Consider the following 27,405-nt stretch of genomic DNA (forward strand, 5'->3'; position numbering starts at 1 on the left):
TTCCTGTTCTAAGCCACTTATCAGAACTTAGGCTCCTGCCCTTTGAAAGCTGCACAGAGGAGGTTGAAAAAGGTTAGGAACTCAACCTGGGTTAAGGGAAAAAAAAAAAAAAAATCCTATACTGGCCAAGTTATGGGTGGAGCCCAAAGTGAATTGCTTCTGGCTATAAAACAGGACCTGGAGGGGGAAAAATGAAATACCAGGAAATGCCAGGTGCATTCTCTTACCTTCACCCTACTCCACCCGACCGCCTTCTCTCCTGAGTCACCCAATGAACTTCGAGCCAAGCGGCTCTTTCCCAAATAAGTGAGGAGACAGGAGGCAAAGAGTTGGACCATAAAGAGATCACAGGCCTAATCTGGGAAGAGGCCTCTGCTAGGTCCAGGGACTTCAAACCTCATGGTTACCCATAATTACCCATGGTAACAGGACAGGGACGCCAAACATAACTGCCATCATTGTTGCCCATGGTCGAAACCTTCCCTCTTCCCTGTATGCTGAACTGCTACTGATCGCAGACGTGGCCCCCACGGTAACAGTAAGAACAATGAACACAATCATGGAATCATGAGGTCTGGTGATAAAGCAATGGGACAACTGGCCTCTGAATAATTCAGAAGTCTATTTAGGAATAACTGAACATATGAAATAGTTCTCCTGAACTAATGACAAGTGGTAAAGAAGTCATGGGAACAGTATTCTTTCTGCATTTTAGCATCTGATCAAACTTCGATGTGACATGATGTGAATTTAACTCAGACATTAAAAATGAGACGGGCAACTAACAGACTCTCTACAGAAGGAAGATGGAGCGGTCCAGACTTCATGAACTGCAACAGAAGTACGAGGCAAGTAACATTCTGAACCTGCACATATATAGTTTCCCACCCTGCAGTAATATCGAGGTGTCTGTTTAGTGTCCGAAAGAATCATAGTAATTCTGCAGAAAGATTCGTTCCTAAAAATAAGTGATGAGACTTTTGCGGAGGGGAGTAACCAAAAGTGACAGGATAGTCCAGACTAAACTACAAGATAATTTGCCTCTGCTCCTCAAGGAAAGGCTTAACAACTCCCGAGAAGAGGAACACTGACCCTTCCTTCAAAATCCCAGGAGACAGGACAGTGTATCGCTGGAGAAATCAAGACTCACGTTCCTGCTCGCCCACTAGGCAGTTGGGGCCATGCTCAACCTATAAAGTCAAGGGAATGTTATATGGTACTAATTATGGCTGAAGAGGCTAGAAATTCAGATTGTCAGGAAATTGACTAAGCCAGGGGCCAGCCATGCATTGCAGAGTTGGTTATACCAAACACCTGCCCATTCCTTCCCTTAAGATTCCCAACACACAGCAGAAGCTGGTTGGGGACGAGGCCAGGAAATGACAGAAAGGGAACTCTCTTACCTGGCTGCTCCATACTCAGGGGGATGCTGATACCTCATCAGTTGCCCCTCTGTTCTCCCTGGCTGGTTCAGACGATGCTCACTATAGAAGTGCCCTGGCTCTTGGGGCTTGCACACTACAGATTGGGGTGGCATGCCCTTGAAGGGATACTCTGGTGGGGGGCCTCGGTGTTCCAGGCCCTTCAGGCTATGCTGGCTGGGAGGTGGCCCTTGGGCCTTGTAGAACTCACTGGAACTTGTGGGATTCTTGTAGAGGTCATTGGGTTGTGGTGGGGAGAGGGGAGCGCTGGTAACAGGTGGATGGGCCTTAACTCCACTGGTGGCCAGTGACATCTGCATTAGTCGTTCACTCAAGGAGCGGACATGTCCTTGCTTAAGGTCTCTGAGTCCTTCGTCCTGGTGCATCTTGCCAGGATTGAGCCGCTGAACTGATGGGCGTCCCTCGGTCCTCATCTTCTGGTTGGTGACTCCAGTCACATAGAAGGCAGCTCCAACACTGGCATGCTGTTGGCCCCGAAAGTACTGGGACTGGACCTTGGCTTCTTCATAGGTTGGGAGTTCTTCATTATTCTGCATTCGGGGGGAAAGCTGCTTCTCCATGATGATGTTTTCTGACTGGATTTCCTGTCCCTGGGGTTCCTGTCGAGCAGCATGAGCCACAAGCTGTTGGTGGTGGTCTTGGGGATTCAACACATCATTCTGAGGGCCTGGGTTCCCACTGCTACTGGGGAAAGGAGGGCCATTCCCTGTGGCTTGCTGGTGTATGGCAAGCAGGTTGCGATTCTCATTAGGATTGCCATAGCGGAGCTGCTCTTGTAGCAGACGCTGCAACACTGTGGTTCCTCCACTTGGCTGCTCTTCAGAATTTCTCATCTCTATTGCCGGTGGTGCCTTGTGAAGAGAGAGAGAAATTGGGCACTTGGGCTGCCCTTGACCTGGGAAGGGGAAACAGGAAGCTTAACACCCAGTTGATGGATAAGTCATTCCTCTAAAGGGGAAGAATATGGGTATTTGGGGGGTGAGGATTCCATTCCAGAGAGAATACAGAATTAATAGGTTAATTGTTGGTGACTCCTGGCTCTAGCACTGACGTGATGAGGAACTTGGGGGCATAAGAACTCACTGTTTCCTCTTTCACGTAGCATAGGTTAGATATCCAATCTTGACTTAATTCCTAAGAGAACTGGGGAAACCTGGAGCAGTCAGGTAGGGTGACCAGAGAGGGCAATTTTCCTAGGTCCTTACTCAGAAGATTCATCTCTCCGTATTCTACTTAAGTGAAAAATCCAACTCTTATGGCTGTGGCACTGGGGGCAGGCCAATAGGGAGTATTTACCCCCTAGACAGGATCTGTAAAGCAGGCCAGCATGTGAAGGGAGCTACAAAAAGCCAAATAAATAACTGGGACAAATAAAAGGTGAAGAGAGCTTGGCTCGCACCGGATAAGAATGATCCCACTTGATGCAAATCGTTTTCTCTGATCTCATAAAACTCTGAAACACAGTTTTTTTTTTTTTAATCCTTTTTGTATTGTCCATTTTGGATTCTCCTTGGCTTAATAAGAGAAGGGCTTGAGATAACTGATATTGACAAAGTTTCTCTTTCAGCCATCCAGGAATAGTCATTGAGATTTTTTTTGTTGTTGTTGGCTAGGGAAGAGCTTAAATGGGAAGCCTTCTTTCATTTGAAGTGTGCCTCTGACAGTATTTAGAAATTGAAAAATAAGAAGGTCATCCTTCTAGAAAGGGTACGATTACCATATCCCTCCCCTTCCACACCACGACTAATTCTTCCCAAGGAAGAAATATGGGTTGAGTGAAACAGATATCAATAGTAAGACGACTCAAGATTCAAATTCTAATCCTGATATGGATTTACAGGGTAACCTAAGCAACTGATTCCTCTTTTCTTGTCTTGTATTTTCCCACCTGAAAAGCTAGTAGTAGGGTGAACTCTCCCCAACCCTCTGTCTCTCCCCCTCTCTCTCTTTGCATGGTATAGTACACACAAACTCATTAGAGGCTCATACAATCTTTGGACAGAGTCTGTCATGTGAATACTGCAATTCAATATATTCAATAATGAAAGTTTTACTCTAAAGGTCTCGAGCAGTGTTGGAGAATGGGCATGATGTCGCACAAAAAGTCGCCGTAAAGGTCAACCTAACCAGCCTCAGGTTCTTAGATGAGAACTCTGGAATCCTGGCTTCCAGGCTCTGATTTCTATGATATTAGCCTCCAGTCTCTCTGGAAACATGATCCCTTTCCTTCAGTCCTGCAGGGAATGACCAGAAGATGTGTATGGTAGATAGAAAAAGGTCATCTTCTTTTTTGTACCTCTCGCGTGATTACTGCTGCCTGGTTTCCAGTTGTTCTAAGGAGCAGTTTGACCCCACAGTTAACCTCCCAAAGGCTCTTTTTTAAATCCTAATAATCATATTCTTTGGGGAAGTGTGCCCCAAAGGGCTGAGCAACCAGCCCTTTCCCTCCTTCCCCGTGACCATCTGTGACTCCTGTATTTAAACTGTCAGACTGGGATTTTCTGAGAGGCTGACAAGCATAACATGTAAATTTCTTTTGGTGCCTTTAACCTGAAAAGATGACTACCAAACTACTTTTCCTCTCTCAAAAAAAAAAAAAAGTGGAAATGGGAGCATGTATGGTTAAAACAAAATCACTTGCGAACCTACCCTACAAGGCAGGGAAATGCAGAAATTGAGCTGCCCCAGACCCTGAAAGCATACCACCCCCTCCCATTCCACACCCACCCCACCCTGCACACACACAGGCTCGCACTCACACACAGGCGCACGCGCACACACACACACACACACACACACACAGATGGTCCATACCTATTTCTGCTTTCTTTTAGGCTTAAAGCCTTGATCAGGATAGGGAATTCTCGCTTATGAGCAGCTCCAGAAACCGCAACGGCAGATTCCCTCTCCCCTAACACTCAGGTTCAGGGTAAGCGCCGCCAAGAGTCCAACCACTGGTCACTCTGAAATGTTCAGGAGGGGGAGGGAGGGAGAAATAAAAACGTCGTTTCTATTTTGCCACCAATGGCCAACAGTTAACCAAACCAGTCCTTCCAAGGGAATGACTTCTCCTCCCAGGTGTTTGCCTTTTCTATGAGTGGCAGAGTCCATTTCCATTAGGGGAGAAAGAAACCTCACTACCAGCACCTGTGTTCAGGAGGTCAGCCAGTCTCCAGAGGAATCCAAATGTTCAGGTCCCAGACTGGCAAAGATTGCTGCTGCTTCCATTCTGAGTTGGCATGGTGGGACATGACAAAAGACACAACCAATGTGACCTTTAGGGTGAGACCTTTAAACACATCCCAGAAGGGAAGGCAGTCATCAGATGGTAGATTTTTGGTCAAAAAGAAAAAAAAAAGAAAAAGAAAGAAAGAAAAGAAAAGGAAAAAAAAAAAAAAAGACAGTTAAGCTCCAAATTAAAAGCCACAGCCTCAGAGGGGCAGAGGAAACCCAAAACTTCCTTTCAACCAAGTCATTAAGTATTTATTGCATACTGGCCATTCCAGACATTTGCCAGCCTCCTGCTAGACACAAGGAAGGAGGCAAAAGATACACAACGGATAGGTCCTGCCCTCCCGGAGCTTACAATCTGATTGACGGCTCATGCGTTCTTCGCAGCACATGGTACCAACTGTTCTCCAAGGACAAGATGCCTCCACTTGCTTTCTCAGCATTTCCACTGCCCAGGAGCTCCCCGAAAGGAAACTACTAGACTCACATTAGAAAGACTAGATGCAAACACCCACCAGATGTGGATTTTGATAGTCCTTGTTCTGAATTACTGGGTTAACCCCCCGCAAAGCCCTGCAGGCCCAACCGAGCTGGTTATAAAACTGAGGAGTTTGTGTTTAGGTGAGACACACATCATCCACATTCCTATTTTCTGTCCCAGCCTCGCCATGACTCACTCCTGTCACTCAGAGGAAAGGCTTTCTTTAATCCACATCAGAGATGCCATTTGAGGAGCAAGGCAATGCAAAAAGGAAGCACACAAGCGTCTCTGTATTTTGGGAGCCTGTCCAAAACATCCAAGTTTAAAAAAAAAAAAGCCACAAAACCACACAGTGATTAATTTAACATTATTTCCTTGCGATGTTGCCAAAAATAAACTGAAGAGATACAGCGTGAGCAAACACGGATATTTGTCTTTCCATCTTGTTTTGGCCCAACATATAATCCCAATCATAACCAAAATCATCTCCGATCTGCGAGGTAATTATTTTAGGGTGTCTTCCCTAATTTCAAAGCAGAGGAACAACTTCTAATTGGAATCGAAGCTGGACTATTAACAGAGTGTAGTAAATAACACCATGCTTCTATTGTGCGATTCTGAACAAAACAGTTGTCTTTTTTTTTTCCCAACCGAAACATGCAGAAAACACCCCGAGGCCTTTAAACTTGAGCCCCTGGCGAGAAACCACCATACAATTATTTTCCAGGACTATTTAGATTCTTCATGCCGATTTTGACTGGTTTGTTCCTCATCCCTAGCTTCTCACAAAGAAAACTTTACTTGCCCAAAATCTTACTCTCTTCCCTTAATTTTGTCCCCTCTCCTCCATATCCTTTTCAAAACCCAAATCACTTTATGTCAACCGGACACAGATTGGCCCTCCCCACTACCCCGCCCCCTGGCCTTTTTTGTTTCTGTCTAAAAGAGGAAAAGAAATCAGCCTAAGAAAAGAGCTTTGCTGATTCCTCTCCAATTTACAGATTTTTTTTTCTTCAGGAACTTATGTCCGTGTACATGTTAAGAGTCACATAAGAAGGAAAACACTAGTCCATTTATTTATTAGCGAAAGGAAACGAAAAGATTCCTTGTCTCGTGCGCAGGAACTAAAATAGTATGAACTCTGCAACCTTCAATCTGCCCACACCTTCAATCATGCCACTGCCAGGGTTGTGACATCATCTTCAATCAATAAAATAACCTTGTTTCTCCTGGACAAACAGGCTGTCCCTGAGAATATTTGATAGGGGAAGAGAGGATATCCATGGTTCTCTCTTTAAAAGTACGATTTGAATCTACATGTTCAGCTCTTACGTAATAACAACAGGGGAGCAGGGCCAAGCTAAATTCTTACTATATCTGCAGTCATTGGACCCTCCCAGTATACCTCAGTCAAACACAGTTTTGGTTGAACCAAAACCCATTAGTGAGAGCCCAGATGCTTCTCAAGCCAAGTCCCAGAAAACCCACACTACAAGGTGGCCAGAGCAGACCAAATTCCTACCCTTCAAATAAGCTGTGAAATTATGGCTGCAAGATCTTTCTATCCCTCCTCCCTCCTGTTCCTAGTCTTCCCTCCACCCTCACTCTGCCAACCAAGATGAAGGTAAACAGATGACTGTTTCTCTGCTAAATCTCGGTCAATTTGCTCCATATGATTTTACTTCCAGCTAAATGGAAAGGAGCCAGTTCAAAGCTTCCCCTATGTGTACGCATCTACGTGCATATATTTGTGCACAACACACACACACACACACACACACACACTCCCACACAAAGAGAGAGGCAAAACGGCCCCCTGAATTCTCTCGTGTCCTCTCAGGTTGGTTGATGTTGTGTCCTGAAGTGTCCTAGAGAACACCTTTCCCAACAGTCTTGCAATCCAGGATACTAATTCACTTCCTTCGGGATGTAAGAAATAATAGTGCCTTTGCTCTAACCTTTCAGTGGGTGACACGCAGGCAGTATAAACACCATGGATAAGAGCCTGGACCTAGATTCACACTGCTGAAGTTCAAATCTAGGATCTATGGGTTATTAGCTGACCTCATACATTTCTCTTGACCTCTCCAAATCTTATTTCATCATCTTCAAGATAGGGATAACAGTGCTGCTACCTCCTATGGCTGTTATAAACATCAAGGGAGGTAATCCATGTAAAATACGAAGCACAGAGCCTGAACATAGTAAAGGCTCAATAAAATATGTCTATTAATGTTATTTCAAAGTGGCCCTTTATCTAGAAGACCCCAGCAATTTTATGAATTAAAGTTTTTAGTTGTCTTTAAAACCTTTATTTGCCATGCAGTCTTTGTGCATGCAGGGGTTCTTAGATCAGCAGAGGCCAGAACTAGAAAGACTCTTAGGAGACCATCTAGTGGCCCAACTCCCTCTTTCTGTATAATGAAGGTGCTAGAGCTTGACAAATGTTGGAGCCAGGGCAATGGTCCTTCCACTCTAATATATTATCTAGCATATTAGCTTCTGTGTAGAAGACGCTTAATAAATATTCATTAAATTGAATTGGCTCTGTTTTGAAGAGACTATAAACCTGGCTCACTACTACCACCAATTTTCCAATTCCATCCAAAGTAAAATGTTAATGGCGGGAGGAAAAATTCAAAGAGGGAAGACAGAAAGATGTGTGTAGTTAGAAGTATGGCAGAAGGACCTTGCAAAATCTTTCCTCTTTAGGCCAAGATCGGCAGGTGGGTCGGAGAGTAACATGAACCTCCACTGATCAACCATTTCCAGGCCTATGTTCTTGATCTGGTCAATGTCACAGCAACTTGGAATTTGCCCTTACTTTAGTCTAGCACGGACTTAAGAAACCGAGTTTGAGTTGGCCCCACCTCTTCGCTTCTAGCTCTACCTCTATTTTGATTATGTTGTAAGATTATTTTAAGAACCACAACAAGGCCTTCGCATTTCCAAATCTTACTGACAATCAGGGTCAGTTATCTGTTTTTGAGATGGTAACTCAAAGGTGTGGTCAACTGGGTCCCACTTTCGCTTTCCTGTACTCTAAAGCAATTAACTTGAACATGTTAATAGGCAACGGAGATGATTAACCCTGAAGTGTACATGAGCAGTGGCATATTTAGGAACAAGAACACTGTTGCCATCACCATGCCACCTCCCTCCACACACACCCATTCCGTGGGAAAAATAGAGCACATCATCACATCCCATTTCTCCTTGCCTCCGAAAAGGGATAAGTCGCCCATGAAATCAGACTGAGCATAAACTGAGAAAAGTTTAAGAATATACCTAGAAGCTGCCTACTTTACCAAATTCCTATCTTCGGTGGTATACTACTCACTTTTATTTTTGTTTTTACTTTCTTTTACAAGTAATGTAAACACAACAGGCAAATATTTGTAACGAAGAGGAAAACATCGCTCACAATCCCAGTACCTCGAACTAAACATTGTTACCAATATAGAACACTTCCTTTAGTGTTTTCCGTGTGTATTTGTGGTTTTACAAGGCCACGAGATATTAATGTACATAGGAGTTTGGATCCTACATTTATTTCACTTTGTCGTAAGCGCTTTCTCCATGGTGTAGACAGCAGTGTAGACTTCACAACAAACATTGCCATGACTGTGTAACTGTCCCTTACATATGTGTATCAAGATTCACTTACCCATTCTCCAATTGTTAAGACATTTAAATTGCTCTCAATTTTGTGCTACTCTAAATAATGTTATAAAAACATCTTGGAGACTTGGCCTTTTGCAACATTTTGGATCTGCTCCTAATGATAGAATCCCAGAAGTGAAATTAATGGATCGAGGTACTTGAATGACTCTAGACAACCCACTACAAAAATAAAACTAGCAAAACACCAAAGCCCCATGAAATCTCTCCGTCATTTAATGAAACTTTCTCCTCTCCCATTTTTCCACCAGGGCAGAGCAGGACTCCTGGGAGGGAAAGAAGCCAAGAGAAGCAGTGTAGTATCCCAGTGACTTGCGAAATGGCAGAGTGGAATGTGGGCTCCCCTGTGAAGCCAGCTTGCATGCACTTGCCCCAAATTGCCACCCGGCCAAGAAGCTAATTAGTAAAAGCATCAGGTGGGTGAGAACAGGTTCATGGCCTGTAATGGCTTATATCATGTTTCATTTTTGCCCTTGGAAAGATCTGACAGTCAGCTTGAAGACATTCAGTTCTAATGACCCAGCCTGCTACATTCTGAGAATTAAATTTGTTAGTTTTCGGATACCGATCTTCAATATATTGTAAAGGGTATTCTTCTGTGTAGACCTAAGTATACACGACCAAGGAGCCTATGTGTGGACCTCTATTTTCAGCCCCAGTTAAGGTGCCGCATTGAAGGTCAGCTCTGTTTAATATTATATGACTAAGTGGCACCTGTCTTAAATGGTCAATGTGTTATAGACAGATAAGCAGAGAAGGCAACAGGCCAGAGATGCCCTGGCTTAGCAAGAGCAGACACAACAGCCATTTCTTTCCTGGGCTGCTTAGTCAGAGCTCTCAGAAGAGGGTAGGTCCGCTTTCCACCTTCTCCTTGAAGGTTGTTCTCTAATCCTTCTCGATCTTCCCTCCGCTCCCAACTGTGCTCGATATGGAAAATTAATTCTCTCCCCTTGGTGTTGCCCCTGGACTTTGCACACATCTCTATTGCAGCTCTACCACACCGTATTTTCCACATTTATTGAGCATTTACTATAGCCAGGCAATGGATAGCTCCTAGGGTGGATTAAAAAAGAAATAAACCAGAATCCAGTCCTCCAGAAGCTACTGGTCGAGCAGAGGGGACACAATCCAACGGGAAACACAGAGGACCCTGCAAAAAACTCTGGGCCACCTGAGCAAAGCTTCCCAGAGGAAAAGACCAATGAGCTGAAGATGAGACATCTGATAACCAATTTGATACTGGGGAAGTTGGAAAGGGAGGAGCCAAAGATAGGCCCAGATATATCTTTGAGAGTCATTAGCATATGGATAACAGGTAAGGTCAAAGAGTGGGCTGGAACACGTAGGGCAAGGAGTAGAGCAGAACCAAGGATGAAACTAACGATGGACCCTTGAAACAATCATTCAAGGGTCAGGTACTCTGCCAATGTGGTAGTGAGAGAGAAATTTCTTGATTTACCTCATGGCTTCCCCCACCCACCCACCCATAGATCTAGATGTTGGAATACATGCTCCAGGTACAGAAGTCCCCAGTTGCAATGCAGAGAAAGAGAAAGAGAAACCGACGGAGAGAGACAGAGACAGAGACAGAGAAGCTAATTTTGTCTTTTAAGCTTCTAAGTACCAAGGCAGAAATTGGAAGTTGCCAGACTGCAAGAGATTAGAGGTCACAGGCTGGGTGCATGGTTTTCCTCCGTACCCTTCCCAACACCTAAAACGTTAACTGGCACATAAAATATGCAGAAGGGTTGCATACTGCATACTGAGTAAATCGCAACTTCCCAAAGACTTTGCTAGAGGCAACAGAGGGAAGACAAGGAATGAAAGACAGAGAATAGCAAGAACCATAATTCTGTTACCTTTAGTTTCTTAGCCTCTCTTCCGAGGAGACAAAGTCTCTTTCCCTTCTGCTAGTTGTCCTCCTCAGCAGCTCTGTGAGGAAATAAAGGCAGATGTGATTAATTCCATTTTACAACTGGAGAAATTTAAGTCCAGTACAGATAGCTCATGATAACCAATTTGACCCAGGTTTCACTGTGGCTGTCTGGTGGAGCCAGGATCAGCACCCAGGTCTTGTGACTTTCCTGCTCTGTGCTGGGTTACTAGACACAGAACTCTATGGAACTGACTCTCCAGGGTTTTTTTTTTTAATGTTTATTTATTTATTTTGAGAGAGAGAATGAGAGAGAGAGAGAGTGGGGGAGGGACAGAGAGAGAGAGAGGGAGAGAATCCCAAGCAGCCTCTGTGCTGTCAGCACAGAGCCCAAGGCAGGGCTTGAACTCACGAGCCGTGACATTAAGACCTGAGCAGAAATCAAGAGTCGGTCGCTCAACCAATGGAGCCACCCAGGTACCCCGACTCTCCAGTTCACAAGAGAAATTCGCCACGAAAGCCAAATTCTCTCAGGACTCTAACAGTATCGTGAGCAAGCCAGTGCACTGCACCTCTAAGAAAATACCTAAGACGTTTCCCCATATCAACACCAGAGCGGTTAAATGTAATTTGCAGTGGTGCTGCCCTAACATCATTAGGGGTTCCCTGTTCTGCTGTAGCACTTTTGAAGGGAGCCCCATCTGCCTTCGGTCTGGTTTTTGTGTCTGAGTGGGGCTCAGGTGTTGACTGCAGGTGTGGCATCCAGCAGGTGCATGGACAGGAGCCAGAGTTTCATATCTTCATACCAAAGGGCCTGAGTCACTCCCCAAAGGCAGCCCCTCCTTCTCACGCTGACTTGCAGGCCCCGAGAAGCTGTCTTGACTGAGTGGCCACTGCAAAACTAAATCTAGACTCTGCCTTCCCAGGAAGGCCTAGGGTAAAATCAGTTAAAGGTGCAAATCACAGGACCCAGCCAACTGTCCCACTCTCTGAGACTAGTGTAGGCATATGCTGCGGGCATAGCATCATAGCATCAGGGAGTATACGTACAGAATGACTGTCCCCTACTAGTTTTGGAGAAAAGGAGGACCACAGCAGACCCATGTTACGTATTTAGCTACAGAATTCTTATTCTACTCCAAATGGCCCTGAAACTTCATAAGCAAGTATTCATTCCCCTAAAAAAGACAGAGTACAGTAGAAAGAACACAACAGGAACCCTGCCCTCCAGTGCCCATCGTGACCACGCTCTTTCAGGCTGCCAGGAGACAACCACTTAGCCTAGTCACAAAAAGTACCAGATCAGAATAGTCATTGCATTGCTCTCAAGGAAGCCTGAGAGCCTGAGGCAGACAGAATGCTCTTGGGGGTAGGGGGGTCATCCAAACTTTCTTAGCTCCAAAAATTGTTTACATTAAAAAAAAATTGCCTCCCCTCCCCCCAAACACACACACACACACACACACACACACACACACACACACACACAGCAAAGAGAAACTAATTGCAGAAAAAAACCACAAATGTTACCTTAATAAAATGGTTTATTGTCATTCACCGTATTTCTCCAATTCATATGGGAAACTCAGATTCATAAGCTTTGGTTTATAGCCCGTGATCCAAAACGTAAAACTGGTTACTAAACTAAAATGTGATCACTGTATATAAACAGAGTGAGACAAAAATCCGAACTGAAAACCTAAATGTAATAAAGTGGAAATTAGATTTCTTCAAAATAGGCTATCTAAATAATTTTCCCCATCTGTGATTTTTATCTTACTTTACTGTCACATGGAAAGAAGTGCCATTAATTCAATGCGAATCCTGCCCCTTGAAAACAACCAAAACGAGTAAGTGATGTACTAATTAGCTTCCTAATGGGGAAGGTTTTAATTGAACTCTTCTCTAACAACCTTCATCAAAGTTTCCAGGGCAACTTCGTAAAAGGATGTCAAACCTGGCCCATATTTTTATCTCCTTAAAAATAATTCTCGATGCACAGAAACACAGAAAGCTTATTTCTCTTCAATGCTGTTAACACTCAGGCCACTACATTTTCTGATGTCAGCAATCCCCTTCCCACAAATATTCCAAGTATGCACCACCGTCATTCTCCTTTCAATTATGTGGTTTCTCTGCTCCTTTACTGATTGAGTCCAGGCCTCTCGGATAATGAGAAGCATGTGCAGCGAAAATATGCTCTTAAAAAACACATACATCAGTTTCATCTGCATTATGAAGGGGGGAGATCATTTGTCCATATCAAAAGGATCAGAATGTGAAGTTTGCTATGGGACACATAAAGGAAAAATAGATCAGCACCAGCACCTAAAGTTGGGGGGCAGTTATGGTGATCTGAAGCAACACCAATAAGAATAAGGGAGACCCCCCCCAAATCCACCCTTTCTAGCTTGGCCACATTTATATTTAATGTTATCTTAATGTTGCTTTGGGGGGTATTTGAGTTCTGACATACACATGGAAATGAGCCACGAATTGTACAGCAAGCATAAATATTCCATCATTAATAAAAACCAGCTGTGTATAAAACACTACAATGGCTGGGTTTCAGTTACTGGCTATCATCAGTATGTGTCACAAGCAAATATTACTCAAAACTTTCTCCCTTAAGACACACACACATAGACACACTCACACACACAGACACACGCCGAAATTTGTTTTACCCTTTTTAATCTTTTGGAAGAGCTTTGAAGAACTCACTGATCTCTATGGCACATTTCAACTGATGTCTCTTTTTGAAGCTATTTTTCATCACCCTGGAAGATGCTAGAGTCCTCTTATTCGAACTTCAACTTACCCCATAGAAGGAAAACGTTTACTTAAAAAAAAAAGCCAAGAGGGTCCATAACATAAATGTTGGGATGATCAATCATAGTCAAGTAAGGCATTGGGGCACCAAGGGGCACTGTAAGTTATAAGAGAGCAAAGCTCATTAAAAGTGAACACCTGCTCAGGACCTTATAATAAGCCTTCTCTGCCATCATGCAAACACCTTTCATCCAATGACCTCAAAGCATGTGTCCAATATGAAGCATGCCTAAACACCTCTGTGAGGTATTAATATCCCTGCTTCCCAGAAGGGTAACTGAAGCCCAGAGCAGCTAATTCATTTACCCTTGGTCACATGACAAGTCAGAGAGGGCTGGGCACAGAAACCCAGATCCTGGCTTCAAGTCACAGAGTCTAATGCTGTTTCATGGAGTTGGGGCAATAATGAAAGTGACTTAACAAACGTCAAGAGCAGCCTTACAGAGTTAAAAAAAAAAGATAATTTTCAAAAATTATCTTACGAGATATTAGCAAATACTTCCATCTGCATTTCCCCATGAATACATATCATAAAAAACGTACTTAACTTGTAACTTTCTAAGTACTAATAATCCATACTTCACCTTCCTCTTCTGGTTAAAGGTATTTAATCTAATTTATGATGAGCCACTGGTTTCCAGGAATGAATTCATCCAAAATGGAGATCACATGTATATTATGCCTTCTCTATCAAAGGAAAATGAAGGGACCACGTACCTGAGCTTTCGCTATACAGTGAAGACCTCAAATGAAGAGCCCATCATCCTGCCACACCTACATGTCTTCAATTGTCCCAAACCCTTAGTTTCCTTACGATTTTTTTAGTCTAATTTAAACATATTATTTTCAAAGCTATGAAACAAAACATTTGTGCCTTCCTGCTTTTCCTTTCTCCTTGGGGAAATTGTATAGTCTACCCAAATTTGTACTCTCTTGATGCGATATCATGATACAGTGATTTAAGAATTCATTCCTAATGATTTAGACAAAGTAAACAGTGAACCTTAGTTGTCTTTTCGCTTAAAAAAATGGGGAGGGGGGGTGCCTGGGTGGCTCAGTCAGTTGAGCGGCCGACTTCGGGTCAGGTCATGATCTCACGATCCGTGAGTTCAAGCCCTGCGTCGGGCTCTGTGCTGACAGCTCGGAGCCTGGAGCCCGCTTCGGATTCTGTGTCTCCCTCTCTCTCTGCCCCTCCCCTTTTCATGCTCTGTCTCTCTCTGTCTCAAAAATAAATAAACGTTAAAAAAAAAATTAAAAATAAAATAAAATAAAATAAAATAAAATAAAATAAAAAAATGGGGAGGGGTAACAGGAGGTCAACGGAATAGACTTAACAGCCTAGGTAGATACACAAACACCCCTAAATTACAGAAACGTTGAGGAATTACTTATTAAATCTGTTAGTCTCTCCCAGCGTTTCAAGGAACAAACATATGCGATTCTTCACACGTACTCAGTCAGGTTCTGACTTCATTCTTCCACATGGGTTTACAAAACTAAGTCTTAGTTGGGCTCTTATTTGAAAGAAACTTTGTAGATTTCTATGACCCCCCCCCACAACTATGTAAAATTCATGTTAAGTACAGAAACAAGGGCATGAGAGGAACTAGGAAAAATGTAAGCGGGTGATCTGTTAGGACAGGATTCGTGATGAAGTTCTGGGCAGGATCTTAGCTTTTTAATTTGATATGTTGTTAAGATACAAAACACAATGCATTTATATTGCTATATCCTTAGAGGCTTTTTTTTTTTTTTTACATCCAGATGACTACCTGATTGTATTTCTAATGACTGCTGCACCTCATTCTGGTACGAATCATTCACACTCACGTCCCAAGTGGAGGTCTAGGAAGGGAACCATAAACTTCTCAGAACTGGTTCTCAAAATCACCTTGTCCAGCTCCTCACAATGCACAGAGGACTTGCCAAGGACAGTAAACTGAGTTAGAGGTGGGCTTAGAGCCCACGTCCCATGCACCAGCAGGCTCACTAGGAAAGCTTATTGTAGATTATCCGATGAAAAACGGCACCACATGACGTCACTTACCAGAAGCAATTTTCTGGACCCTTGGGTTATTCAAATACAACAACCAGCATTAAATTTCTTTACCTCTATGGGGCAGAGTCCCACCGTCAGACTTAGCAGTGTCTGTGAAGTCTGATTTCTTTCCAGAAAGTCATACCACCTCCCATCTACAAGTGGTTGTCCGCTGGAGCTAAACGTGGCCAGCATTATTACAAGCCAGAACGATCTAGACAATTAACTCCATCCCATATAACAAAAAGATTTCAAAGGCCAAATAATGGCCTCACTTAACTCAAGCTATAATAATTACAACAAAATTCTAATGTCTTCCTTGATGCAATAAATATGTTTCTGAGAAGGCCCGGTTATAGTGAAGCTTTATATTATCAAGTCATAGCTCAAAGGCACTAACTAAGAAAGCTACTTCTTTCCAAGAAACCTGTAGTGGGTTCTTTTATAAAGCAAATGGCCTCTTATTTTCCTTCTTTTTCCCCTTGTTTTTTTTTCAGTTCAGATTTTGTGTGTTGTGTGCAGAAGGGGAAACTTCCCTCTTTTCTCCGGGTTAAAAGGGGTCAGGAGCCCACCATGGAGGAGGGCAGTGCAGTATGGGCAGCGTGTTTAATGCCTCCTTAGTTCCTTCGACCAAATTCTAACCTTTGACTTGGGGGTGGGACCCTAGATTTTGGACCAAAGTCCACAAAAGGCAGCAAGGAACGAAAAAGTAAGCAAGACTAAAGGCAACACGTCATAGAAAACCACCAACAAAAATTCCTGGGGACAGGAAATCAATAGAGCACAATTCTGAACAAATTGGTTTAGTCCCAAGCTAATTAACTTGTCAAGCAGATCTCCAAACCCACTGAATCCATGGGCGAAAGAGGTGATGTAATAAGAGATTTGGGAACATTTACCCATTTACCATCCTAAAAGGCTCAGCCACGACCACACACACCTCTGTCCACCCTTTTCAGTGGGTTTTAGCTGCACTTAATGGGTGCAAAGGACAATTTCTTCCAGACAGTCCCTAAGAATAGACTGTTCTCATGCATTCCAAATGCTCAGTCTCCATGGAAGAGGCTACCTGGCCACAAGCATTTCCCAAGAGGGAATATATCCACTACTTCTCCTCACTGGTAACATCCCCTTCACTTCAACAAAACAAAACAACTTATAACCACCCCGAGAACTTTGGGGGACTTTCTTTGGGGGTAAAGGAAAAGAAACTTTAAGAGGGGAGTAGGAGAGTGTGAGAAACTCCTCTTGTTTCCAAATGGAAAAAGGCCTTAAAAAGCTGGATCAAAGGAAGAAAGGGGGGTGGGAGAGACAGGCTGCTTAATTACAAAGACACCCTTTTAAAGAAGGCACAGGCCCTGGGAGAGGGCTCTTAGGAGAGGCACAGAAGCAGATGTACCCACTTAGAATTCTGGCACTCAATGGGACCTCAAGGTCATAGCATCCATCCTTCTGTGTTCTGAATAGACTGTTCTTAAGGCATTCTAGAAAGCATCTGATTCGCTCTTTACAAAATTTCAGAAAATGCCAAGTCCACAAAGTGCCATGGCTATACATTAATCTCATAATCCCTACTTCACCAACCAGAAATGAGCTTTCAATTTCCAAATCCAAAATGGTATCGAGTATGAATTTTTAAATTTCCTCCTGAAATCTTTTAAATTGGTAAACCGATCCCCAACTTTCACATAAAAGTAACTACGTACAAGCATGGGCAGAGGTTTACTTCATAGCAAGCCATGAAGTTAGAAAAAGCACTTTCAATTTTATGGAGCCACAGACTTTTCCAAAGAAAGAAGTATCTTAAAATGAAGTATGATGTAGTGCCAGAAAGTGTCTGTAAATGACACCGGATAAACCCATACAGAATAACTGGAACCTGAGTTATCATCTGTAAATAGATGCAACTACTCTACAACAACCTGGCTATTAAAATGTCCCAGGCCACTTATAAAATGTAGTTTGGTCAGGCCAACTTTTCCCTCCCAGCTGATCTGAAAGACGATAGCCTTTAAAATTGTCGCCCTGTAACGTTCCTTCTCTCCCTTCCTGCTTTCCTTTCCCCCATTAAAATCAACCAACACAATCATTTAAAAATAGAGCCAAAGAATTGGTTCCCAAAGAAGCAATGGGTTGGTGACATCTTGGTAACAGGTCTTTGAAGACCACCATTCTTAGAAGTTTGCCATGCTTGCTCAACTGGAGATAGGTGGGAGACGAGTGAAAATTTATCCTGCCTCCAAAATGGTATTTCAAAGTATTCTTAGCTACTAAATGAGGGTGCTGAAAGGTCTAACTGAGAAGGCTTCACAAAGGCTGGCCCGGGGAAAGGACTTTTCACAAAACCTAGTTCAAGGAGACTTAAATCACCTTAGCCCTCCATTATTGAAGATTATGGTGACTAATTATCTTCCTCTCTGGATGGGAGATGAGGGTTATATTCAAAAGAGTTTTAAACACCTCCCAACTTCCACTCTTAACGTGGTGGTCCGGGAGAAGCCGGAGGAGGTAGGAGAACGAAATTAGACACTCCAAGGTGTTCTACAACTCTTCCTAAAATACATGCCAGAGATTGAAAATGCTATTTCCTCACAAACGTTTCCTTTCCTCTCATTTAACTGTATTTAGTTCTTTGCTGCAAATTATTATTATACTATCATTAGTGGCAATTTACCAGACTACAAAGACTGTCACTTTCCCTCTCACTTTTCCTTTCCTTTGTTTTCACATATCAATAAGTCCACCTTGCTGTCGAAGCTCCAATGTACAGTGGCCAAGGCTTGGGACCCTCAAGGCACCTGCATGACCCTGCAAAACTCGTTACTAACATCTATAAAGCAGATAATGGGCAATCCCCTCCTCACCACCAAACACACACACACACACACACACACATCTACCAAAAGGAGCGTAGCATTGTAGATTACTCGTAGACTTTAAGACTTCAAGAATTCACAGCCCCCGGGGGAGGGGAGTGTGAGCCCCCACCTCGACTCTAAACACTTAGGAGGAACGCATCTAGCAATCTGAGATAAGCGCCCATAGACATTCCTCCTGAGGTAAATGTTGACCTGCAGTTCCCTCATTCTTTTTGTGCTTAATTACCTAGATACCTACAAGAACCCAAGGAGGCAAGGAAGTAAAAGTACCGTCAAGTAGTGGTACCCACTAGCATCTCCGTAGGACGGGAAAGGAGCGCACACTCTTTAACCCATTTAACTTGCTGCTCATCCTGGAAAACTCAAGGCCGGCTGCAAAGAAAGTAGAACACCCGGGCATCCCCACATGCATCTAGATCGACTCACTCACGCCGAGGGCACGATCAAGTTCATGCCACCATGGATTCCTGCCCCAGTTCCCCGCGAAAAGTAACCATGCGTCTCCTACCCCTGAAGGCACCGAAGACAAGGTGACGACTCTCTGCTCGCTCAAGTGGCTTCGGTCCCGGGCCGGAGGCCAGGGATGGGCAGGGGGAAGCCCCAACTCCCGGCTGCTCCCCTCCTCGCTGCTCCGTCCGGGCTCTCCTTGGTGGCAGTGGACAGGCAGGATACCGGGCCGGAGGGTGGAGCAGCGGATGGTCGGAGGCAAGACAGACTGGAGGTGGGGGGTGGAGGGAGCGGTGAGAACTAAGAGAAGATGAAGCGAAAGAGAGCGGAGATGGAAGAATAAATCAGGGGGTCTACCAGCTTGAGCAGCCAGAAAGCTCCTCGGAAGGAAGGGGCGTGACTGCGATGAAGGCAGCTCCTGGGCAAAGGATGGGAGGTAGGGGAGGGGGACGAATGGGTGGCTTTTCTTCTTGCGGTGAGCGGCTAGGACCGCCCAGGCGTGGGGGGTGGACTAGGGAGGGGGGCGGAGTAGAGGGCGGGGAAAGAAGGGAGGGAGCCGGCCTGGACCCTGGGGAGGGGGGGGCGGGGGGCGGAAGAGAGGCGGAGCCAGGGGGCGGGGAAGTTTCAAACAATTGAACGGCGGGGTCCAGCCACTCTGGCTAAAGCGGGGGGTCCTAGCTCTAGTCCTCCCACTCGTGTGGCTTTACGCGCTTACTGTAGTCCTGAGAGGCTACGCAAGGACTGGCTGGGAGGAAGGAAAGGGTTCTGCAAAGACTACAATAATAATCTACGACACCAGCGGAGCGGAGTCGCGTGGGAGAGCCAGCGCGGCTCCCCGCCCCACAGCGGGAGGAAGAAACACAAATAATAGAAATGCTGAAAAGCAGCTTCTCGCCGTCTGCTCAAAATAATGCAGGAAGGCACAGCGCTCCTTCGTTTTCCTTCCCCTCTTGCTTCCTATGACCAGCAGGCCCCCACCCAGGTCGCAGCTCTGTGCGACACCCTTCTTTCTTCCTCCGGTCCCCTTAGCCTCCCCCTTCCCGCCCCCCTCCCCTTATGGCGGGCCGCGCTGGCGGCGGGGGTGGCGTGGGCGGGGCTCCGCGGAGTCTCCGCCTCCTGGGCGGGCTGGGAGGGCCGGCCTGGGCGGAGCGGGCCGCGAAGAGTAAGTCCCACCCACCTTTCTTTCGCCGCTACCGGTTGGTGAATCCCGGCCTAGGATTCGCTCGCGATTGGTCACTTGCGTCGTCCATCCGATCTTTTTGTCCCACCCGCCCTCAAAATTAATAAAACTAAACAAGAGACCATTGTCTAGCTCTCCGTTCTCCCCCAGCTACTGCTGAGGAAAGAAAAGAGACGCTTGGTTTCTCAGTCTCTTAAGAGAGTGCGACAGTGTGTCCGGTGGCTCCCGTACACCTTTGTGGCACTGTCCGGCCCTCTGGGAATAGGTAGCTTTTCTTCCCCCTTAATTCATTAAGCCAGGGAGGGTAAAAAGTACGTGAAGTGTCCGTGTGATGTTCGCAGTTCCAGGCTGCGAACAAATGATAGTGCCTGAGAACACAGAGAGTTGAGAACAGCATCCTGGGGACATTGGAAACCTACCATTTTACATCTGGGAAACAAAAGCACAAAGAAACAGCAGTGTAGGGGGTAGCAGAAATACATGGAATTTGGAACTAAAGGAAGAACTCCTTTTGGACTGTGGCACTTACCAGGTACTTGTGCGACTTTTAAGTCGCTTAACTTTTCTGAACCTTAATCTCTCCATCTGTAAAGAAAGGCTGTAAGACAGCCAATTAACCTAGTGACGATGGCATATGAAAATAAAATGGATTGCGTGTGTGAACTCTAAACCACAGAGCACCCCATACGTGTGTGTCTTCCTACTTTTGTGTATGTCACATGGTGGAGAGTCTCACCTGTGTCCCACAATCAACTATTCTGTTCATCTGTTTCAAGCATCTGCATCCAAGGTGTGTAGGTTTGGGGCTTTATTTTTAAAAGTCAGCTCTTTTCCTACAGTTTTTAGGGTGGATATGAAGTTAGATCCCTGCAGTTAGAATAATAAATTAATCCCTTTTCTAACCAGGGTGGGTGAGAGTTCTCTTTTCAACAATTCTGCAGTGGCGCCACAACGTAAATCTATTGTGGTGCTGGGACTGCAAGAGGAAATCATGCTGTGTATCTCCAAAGTGAAGTTGAGAAAACAAACATGGGGGGACACTCACCGTGGAAGTCACCCTTCGCCACAGATCTGAATTTCCTAGAAAACCTTACAAGGAGGAAACGAGCCTAGGGGCGCCTGGGTGGCTCATTCAGTTAAGCGTCTGCCCCTTGATTTCGGTTCAGCTTCTCACCAGGTTTCATGAGTTACAGCCCAGAGCAGGGCTCTGTGCACTAACCATGTGGGGCCTGCTTGGGATTCTCTCTCTCTCTCCCTCTGACTCTCTGTCCCCTCCCCCCTCATGCTCTCTCTGTCTCTCTCAAAATGAATGAATGAATGAATAAATAAATAAATAAATAAAAACACTTTTGTAAAAAAGGAGGAAACATGACTAATTGTAAAGGCCTCGACAATCCAGGGTTATTATCGTGAACTCACGCCACTGAAAAGGTGAAATCCAATTCAAGCCTGCCAAAAGGGAACCCTCTGACAGGCTATGGGTGAAGGCATGCAAGAGAAAATGTACTCAAAGCGGACACGATCTCACCGTGAACGGGGTCCCAGAATATAACGGGGTCCAGGAAAAGTAATCAGCTGGTGACATGTTGTGAGGTAACCTGGACATTCAGAATGGTCTGCTTGGGCTTCTCAGAGATTCAGAAGCAGGAACGTGGGCAAGATAGATAGATTCTTGGTGTAATTCAGGTTATGTGTGAGGTGAAGTTATTGGGGTGAGTTTTAAAAATTTTTTAATGTTCATTTATTTTTTAAAGAGACACAGACAGAGTGCAAGCAGGGGAGGAGCAGAGAGAGAGGGAGACAGAATCCAAAGCAGGCTCCAGGCTCCGAGCTGTCAGCACAGAGCCCGACGCAGGGCTCGAACCCACAAACCGCGAGATTGTGACCTGAACCGAAGTCGGTCCGGGCACTCAGGTGCCCTGGGTTATTTTTAATGGGGAAAGTGAGAGGATTTTGAGTGTTAAAGACATGGAGGCATCTCGTTTGTGAAGCAAGGGAAGATTATTCCAGCCTTGTTATTTGGAGGGGTGGCCAGCAGAGCTAGACGGGGTGAGTGTAGGCAGCAGGCTACTACTGATCATAATAGCAACAGGAGGATACTTGTTAAAATGAACAATGCTGATAAAATGGAAAAAGTAGTTTATGCCCGTGGTAAAATCAGTACTGAATCAAATAGAGTTCCTCTCTACCACTCGGTTCTCATAGTCCCTTTGTCCCTTTCTCTCTATGCCTGTGTGTAATCTTCAAAACATATTATTTACACACACACACACACACACATTATACACACACACACACACACACACACATATATATATCTGTGTGTAATCTTCAAAACATATTATTTTCATACACACACACACACATATATACACACACACATGTTCCATTTTTGCGCCTTATAAGTGGGGTCATCAATCACAGTGCACCTTGCATTTCTTTACTCAACGATGTCTCTTAAATATCTTTCCATCTCACGACAACTTGCTTCAACTTCGTTCTTTTCATTCTTTTCCGTGATAGCTCAGTGTCCCATTGCACAAGTGTGCCCAAATTCTTTTATGCATTCCCCTATTGAGAGTCCATGTAGGCTATTTCCCCCCTTTTGCCATTACAGAAAATACTGGGAAGCCAATCCTGGTGGCAAAGGCATGGTGGCTGTTTGTAGAATGTCGGTCCCCAGCTTTGAATTCTGATGGAGTAGAGTGAGGGAGCCCTGAATTTAATGGTGGATCAGGCCGTGTGTGAGTCACTACTGAGGCCTGTGGCAAACAACAGGTTTCTGGGTACCCGAGCTTGGCCCAGGTCTTCAAACGTCTTAGGTGTTCCTTCTCTCCCGCCACGCAAGACTTCCTTTTGTTTTCACCCTGAAAACCCTTCAGTTTGTTTAAACTGGGTTTGAATTTAAACCTACGCTTCTTTGCCAGTTCTACTTAAAAGGTAGGGGGAGGGGGAAGCCAACATCAACAAACATTGATCGAGCCCCTATTACGGACCGGACTGAAAAAACAAAGAGGGATGAGGCTTGGCTTGTGCCTTCAAGGGTGTATAAAGAAAAAGGCAACTAACACGCATATGCTAAGCGCTAAATGAATGGGATTGACAGTAAAAGCTGTGGAAGTTGAGAGCGGGGAGCAAAAACTCGTTCCAGAGAGTGAGTTTATACAGCAAAGTATGCCACACGCATTTAACTAATCCCTAGAGCATCCCCCGTGTCTTCATATCCTGACTATAAAATATGGAGAGGCCTCGGGGGGATACCAGGAGAATTAACCACTCACCGAAAAACACCTGTGTAAAGACACTGAGTTGCCTAAGTGCATTAAGACCCTCCGTATATTAATAATGGGTATAATGATCATTTTAAGCTTATGAATAAAGAGCCTCTACGCCAAACCACCTGTCCTGTTTGGCCCTATCTTCCTCCAATAAAATGCAACTCCTCATTTAACAAGGCAATAAAAATCAGTGTCTATGCTCTTTAAAAAAGGCAATTTAAAAAATCAAAAGTCGCCCTTAAAAACATGCTAAATGAAAGAGGCCCAACACAAAAGGACAAACGTATGATTCCACTTAGGTCAGGTGCCTAGAACAGGCAAATTCAGAGAGACAGAACATAGCGTAGTGGCTATCAGGGCCCAAGGGGAGGAAGGAACGGGGAGTTGCTGTTTAATGACCACAGTTTCTGTTTGGGAGGATGAAAAAGTTCTGGAAATAGATTGTGGTGGTGGTTGTACAACATTTGGAATGTATTTATTGCCACTGGGTTGCATGCTTAAAAATGGCTAAAATGATAAATTGTACTTTATGTGCATTTTTACCACAATACAAAAAATTTTTAGGGGCGCCTGGGTGGCTCAGTCAGTTAAGCGTCCGCCTTGGCTCAGGTCATGATCTCCCAGTCCTTGGGCTCGGGCCCCGCATCGGGCTCTGTGCTGACAGCTCGGAGCCTGGAGCCTGCTTTGGATTCTGTGTCTCCCTCTCTGCCTGCCCCTCCCTTCTCTCTCTCTCTCTCTCTCTCGCTCTCTCTCACTCTCTCTCTCTCCTTCTCAAAAATAAACATTATAAAAATTCTTTAAAAAAAATTTTTTTAAGGTAACAACCCTCAGGCACGGTGTCAGATGACAAGACCAGTGACGGAGGCTGCCTTCTTCTTGGCAGCAAAGGGGACAGGTTGGTCAACACCATCGGAAATGCAGGCCCAACGTGTCCAGGATTTCTGATTTTTCAAGAGAAACCAGAATTGAAATGTTCTAATGTAAAATTTCTTGGTTTTTAATTTTGGCAATTAAGAAATTTTTCAATTTTAGGGGCGCCTGGGTGGCTCAGTCGGTTAAGTGTCCAACTTCGGCTCAGGTCATGATCTCGAGGTTCCTGAGTTCAAGCCCCGCGTCGGGCTCTGTGCTGACAGCTCAGAACCTGGAGCCTGTTTCAGATTCTGTGTCTCCCTCTCTCCCTCTGACCCTCCCCCGTTCATACTCTGTCTCTCTGTGTCTCAAAAATAAATAAACTTTAAAAAAAATTTAAAAAAAAAGAAATTTTTCAATTTTAAAAAATATGATCTTTGTGTGCAATGTTTTTGCCCAGGGCACAGGAAAAGTAGGAAGGAGAATGTAGCTTGTAATCTATTCCTCAGTCCCTGGCTAGGTTCTTCTAGAGGGAAAGACCACAAAACCATTGTGCTTTGTACTGAGTGGCATTCTCCTCCACCCACCAAATCAACTGGGAGTGTGAAACGAGCACATCTTCCTCTAATTGCCTGGTGAACGACTAAATCATTTAAATGCATCTAAAAACAAAAGTGCGTACACCAGGGAAAAGAAATCTTAAGGGTTTATGGCTCCACATAACTCTCAAAATATATCAGCCAAACCCTGAAAAGTAGCCTTCCTTCTTCAGGATCTCTCCTAAACTCTCCTATTTCTTCGCAAGGATACTAGCCCTGAACATGCAGAAGCCAGCTGATCAGAAAATAGCAGCTTTATCTGAACGGGAAAGGAACAAAGGGACACATATGCAATATGAGCATTGAGTTGAATGCTCTTCCTTTTGGATGCCTCCTCCCCCCTTCCCACCCTTTGCAAGCATATAAACATCGAGGCACGCAGACACACGCGCACGCGCACACACACACACACGCATGCACATGCACACAAACAGTCCAGACACAGGAAGTTTGAAGCCTGATCCATGTGTGGAAAACAGCAATGTGGGAATGCAGGAAACAACACCAGAACTGTGCTCCAAGGCCAAGACCTGCTCCAGCATCTGGGAGCCAAGTTACTCCTGGGGTACTTGTGGGCCCCAGCGTGTTGGAAGTAAATCGGCTGTAGAAAAATAAAGCTGCCTGCGAGATTATTCCCCAAGCACCTCCTAGGGTCCTGTTTGAGTAACCCGGGTTCGCCTCTTTATGATTTATGCAGGGCTTCACTTCAGCTTAACTAAATACCATATCTCCTTCAGCAGCTTGAGTTTCTGGAAAGGCCCAGACTGTCCACGCTCCTCAGTAGGGTTTGTTTGCAAAGTCCTAGGCTAGCTGGAGCAAGAGGGAGGTAGGAGGACCTCGGAAGACACATCGAAGTCTGCACTCCAAAAGGTAGGTGGGGGGGATAAGAGAAAAGAATATGACTTAGTCAATGATAAAACACAAATCTCTGAAAGCAAGTCAGAGAGAAATCAAATTCCTGAGCCAGTTAGCTCTTTAAGCATACAAAGTTAGCAGGATTTAAAGGAAGTCCGTCCTCTGACATTACCCTTTGCAAATAAACTCTTGATTGATTCGGCTCTCTCTCTCTGCTTCTGTAGCTGCCAGAGTGTCTGAGAGTTGTTATCCCGGTCGGAGGAGGCGAGGCCTGGGACTGGAGTGGAGATTTATCTTCCCTGGCACATTGCCCCACTTCCGGAACTACAGGGAGAAGGTAGGTCAATGCCATTCCGGTGTGATTTAAGGCAGGCCCACCCTGCCGTCCCCCATCGGCCTTCCTTTCCAGTCTGCCATGGTCCTGTGAGATTCACACAGGAAAGACCCTTGTTAAAGTGCAAATGTGTAACCTGGGAAGGGTTAAATATTAAGCCATCTTTGGTGTGCTCTCATGGAAAGGGTATAGACTTTTGGAATCACTAAAGCCTGGATTCCGGTCAGAGCCCCGGCACTTCGACCAGCGAGGTAAACAGCTTAACCACCCTGGGCCCTAGTTCCCTCCCATGTAAATGGGGGCTAATAATTTTTTCCACCACGAGGAGTTGCTGTGAGTATTAAATGAAAGAACGCTTTTAGAGTTATCAATCACGATACCTGGCATTTAGCAGTCACTTAACACAGGGGGGTAGGACCACAGGTTTGCTCAGCGGCCTGCAGGGTTTAAGGCCCTCATAATCGCTCTTCCCTACTAACCATGCTCAGAAGTGCAGTGTGGTACTAAGCACATGAGCTTCGGCACCCAAAAGACCTGGTGTCATAGTCTTTGCTCCCCTGCTCACTAGCTCTGTGACCCTGGGCACGTTCGGAGCCTGTTTCCTCGTTTGTAAAGTAAGAGTAACAGCAGCTCCTATTTCGAAGGGTGGCGGTGAGGATAAGATGATAGCAACATACGGATCTTAGCAGATACTGGTATTTCTCATAGTTTGTATGGTGAGCCGACTCGTTTCCTTTTACACCAGTTTCTAATCTAAAGGCATGGGCGGTTTCAGCAAGCGTGTTGACAATCCTTCAGCAATGATAGCTATGTGTCCCTGGCTTTCTGGTCTCGGCTAAGGAATTTGGGGGGTGATGCTGGAGCCGCTGTGGACATCTCAGCTCCAGGCTGTTGGACCTTCTACCCCAAGACGTTCATACCTCTCTTCTCTCCACTCTCTTTCCACCCTTCCCCTTGCTAACTGAATCTTACGTATCAGGCCTCAACTCAATTATCACTTCTTCAGGGAAATATTCCCTGAGCAGTAACGTCTACCCCAGTCTCCTGTTTATCTTTCAACAGTGGTGTGAATTGTGGATTCTGTGTGATAAACTATATCAGAAGTGGTTTAAATATAAAAATAATATTTGGGGCGCTTGGGTGGCTCAGTCAGTTAAGCATCCGACTTCGGCTGAGGTCATCATCTCGCGGTTTGTAAGTTCAAGCCCCACGTTGGGCTCTGTGCTGACAGCTCAAAGCCTGGAGCCTGCTTCAGATTCTGTGTCTCTCTTCTCTGCCCCGCTCGAACTCACTCTCTCTCTTCCTCTCTCAAAAATCAGTAAGCATTAAAAAAAAATTTTTTTAAGTATATATATAAATAATATTTAAATTATTCAATAGGTAAATTATTTAACGTTGTCTCCCAA

General features: G+C 44.8%; 1 protein-coding gene across 1 annotated transcript in view; it reads right to left on the reverse strand.

Moving 5' to 3' along the window:
* Nucleotides 1–19,375, reverse strand: part of AMOT (angiomotin) — a 60,806-nt gene extending 41,431 nt beyond the window's left edge. Inside the window, exons 1-4 of the mRNA XM_049644206.1 lie at nucleotides 18,966–19,375; nucleotides 10,695–10,767; nucleotides 4,257–4,405; nucleotides 1,404–2,337 (exon numbers count right to left, since the gene is read on the reverse strand). Coding sequence (XP_049500163.1) covers nucleotides 1,404–2,275 — 872 coding nt within the window. The 5' untranslated portion in view covers nucleotides 2,276–2,337; nucleotides 4,257–4,405; nucleotides 10,695–10,767; nucleotides 18,966–19,375. The remainder of the gene's footprint in view (nucleotides 1–1,403; nucleotides 2,338–4,256; nucleotides 4,406–10,694; nucleotides 10,768–18,965) is intronic.
* Between the last annotated feature and the right edge of the window lie 8,030 nt (nucleotides 19,376–27,405).

Source organism: Panthera uncia, chromosome X (assembly GCF_023721935.1).
Source record: "Panthera uncia isolate 11264 chromosome X, Puncia_PCG_1.0, whole genome shotgun sequence".
NCBI classification, from domain to species: domain Eukaryota; kingdom Metazoa; phylum Chordata; class Mammalia; order Carnivora; family Felidae; genus Panthera; species Panthera uncia.